The sequence below is a fragment of the Henckelia pumila genome, chromosome 1 (assembly GCF_033568475.1).
Source record: "Henckelia pumila isolate YLH828 chromosome 1, ASM3356847v2, whole genome shotgun sequence".
In the NCBI taxonomy this organism is placed as follows: domain Eukaryota; kingdom Viridiplantae; phylum Streptophyta; class Magnoliopsida; order Lamiales; family Gesneriaceae; genus Henckelia; species Henckelia pumila.
Window position 1 is genome coordinate 94,055,611 of NC_133120.1, and position 2,450 is coordinate 94,058,060.

At 42.7% G+C, this 2,450-nt stretch overlaps 1 protein-coding gene across 1 annotated transcript; it reads right to left on the bottom strand.

The window, feature by feature from the left end:
* Positions 1–662: 662 nt before the first annotated feature.
* Positions 663–2,203, bottom strand: LOC140869094 (uncharacterized mitochondrial protein AtMg00300-like). The gene is made up of 2 exons (XM_073272948.1): positions 1,869–2,203; positions 663–696 (listed from the first exon to the last, which is right to left on the bottom strand). Exons 1-2 carry the CDS (start codon positions 2,201–2,203, stop codon positions 663–665), a joined length of 369 nt encoding a protein of 122 aa, XP_073129049.1.
* Between the last annotated feature and the right edge of the window lie 247 nt (positions 2,204–2,450).

Sequence of the window (2,450 nt, forward strand, 5' to 3'; positions counted from 1 at the left end):
CTGCTCCCACTGCTTGTGCAATGTCTGGTCTAGTACAGATTATAGCGAACATTAAACTTCTCACTGCTGATGCATACGGTACTCGAGACATCTCCATCTTCTCTGCTTTACTGCTAGGACACATCTTAGAAGATAACTTGAAGTTAATAGGAAGAGGGGTTGAAATTGGCTTACTATCTTGCATGTTGAAGCGCTGCAAGACTTTCTTCAAATAATTTTTCTGGGAAAGCCAAATCTTCCTATTGCTTCTGTCTCGGTGAACTTGCATCCCTAGAATCTTGTTTGCTGGTCCCAAGTCCTTCATATCAAATTCCCTAGCCAACTGTGCCTTCAATTCTTGGACCCGATCTTTGTTTGGGCCTGCTACCAACATGTAGTCCACGTACAACAGCAAAATGATATAATCATCATCACCAAACCTCTTGAAATACGTACAAGGGTCTGCACTGAGTCTGTTGTACCCAAGGCTCATGATATAGGAATCAAATCTCTTATACCAACACCTCGGTGCCTGTTTGAGACCGTACAGAGATTTATTCAACCTGCAAACCAAGTTCTCTTTGCCTTTTTCTGCAAAACCTTCTGGCTGGAGCATATAGATTTCTTCTTCAAGATCGCCATGAAGAAATTCTGTTTTCACATCTAGCTATTCCAGATGTAGGTCAAACACCGCACACAATGCCAATACTACTCTGACTGTTGAAAGTCGAACCACAAGAGAAAATATCTCATTGAAGTCAATACCTTCTTTCTGAGCATACCCTTTGACAACCAATCTCGCACGATACCGCTCCACTTGGTTATTGCCATCACGCTTGATCTTATAGACCCATCTGTTACCTATAGCTTTCCTCTCTCGTGGTAGTGTAACAAGATCCCAAGTTTTGTTTCTGTCCAATGCTTCCAATTCTTCCTGCATCGCTGTCATCCACAGGGATACATCCGAGCTTTGAGTAGCCTCATGGAAACTCGACGGCTCACCATCCTCTGTTAATATACAATATGCAATGTTGCTTTCAGTGACATAATCTGAAAGCCAACCTGGTGGTCTTCTCTCTCGAGTTGACTGCCTTACTTTGGAAACCTCTGACTCAACTGGTTCTTGTTCCTCGTGCTCTGGTACTGCTTCACAAGAAACTTGATCTTTGTCTGTCTTATTTTCCACCTGAATGATAGTAGTTTCTGAATTCAGTGTGCCTTTGTCTCCCTTCACTTTATCTTCTTCAAAGATAACATCTCTGCTGATTATAAGCTTGTGGACAGTAGGATCCCACAAGAAAAACCCCTTTACTCCATCAGGATAGCCCAAGAAGATGCACTTTCTAGATTTGGAATCCAACTTTGATCTTTCTTGTTCATTGTACAACACGTACACCGGACTTTCAAATGTATGTAACCGAGAATAATCAGCTGGTTTGCTAGCCCACACCTCCATCGGAGTCTTCAAATCAATCGCCACTGAAGGAGAACGATTGATGATGTAAGAAGCGGTTTTGACTGCTTCTGCCCAAAATGACTTTGGTAGACCCGCAGTACTCAACATGGATCTTGTTCTATCCAACAAAGTTCTGTTCATCCGCTCCGCCACTCCATTCTGCTGAGGCGTGTAAGCCGTCGTGAACTGTCTTTTGATGCCCTCATGCTGACAGAATGCATCAAATTCATCACTGGTATATTCTCCTCCATTGTCAGTCCTTAAACACTTGATTTTCTTATCAGAATCAAGTTCAACCCGCGCTTTGAAAGCTTTGAAGATTTCAAAAACATCTGATTTTTTCTTGATTGGATACACCCAACATCTCCTAGAGAAATCATCAATAAAAGAGACAAAGTATCTCGCTCCTCCTAGGGAAACCACCGGTGCTTGCCAAACATCAGAATGAATCAGCTCCAATATGCCTTTGCTTTTGGCAGTAGACGTGCCAAACTTCAATCTGTGTTGTTTACTGGTAATAGAATGCTCACAAAAGGGTAGATTCACTTTTGTAATCCCCGGCAACAGCTTCCGTTCTAAGAGAATCTTCATTCCTCGTTCTGACATATGCCCAATCTTTCTATGCCACAACACTGTTGATTCTTCCCCCGAAGCAATTGATGCAACAGCTGATTCCGCCTCTTTGTGTGTTTCCCCCAACAATACATACAGATTTGCAGCAACCTTTTCCGCCTTCATAACCACAAGCGCGTCTTTCACAATCTTCATGATCCCTTTTTCGATACAGGTTTTGCACCCAATATCATCCAATTGCCCCAAAGACAAAAGATTTTTTGTCAGACCCTTCACATGTCGTACCTCCTGTATGGTGCGAATAGTGCCATCAAACATTTTGATTTTGATGTTACCGACCCCAGCGATTTCCAAGGCATGATCATTTCCCATGAATACAGATCCTCCTGAGACTGGTTCATACTGGTCGAACCATTCTCTCCTTGACGTCATATGCCATGTC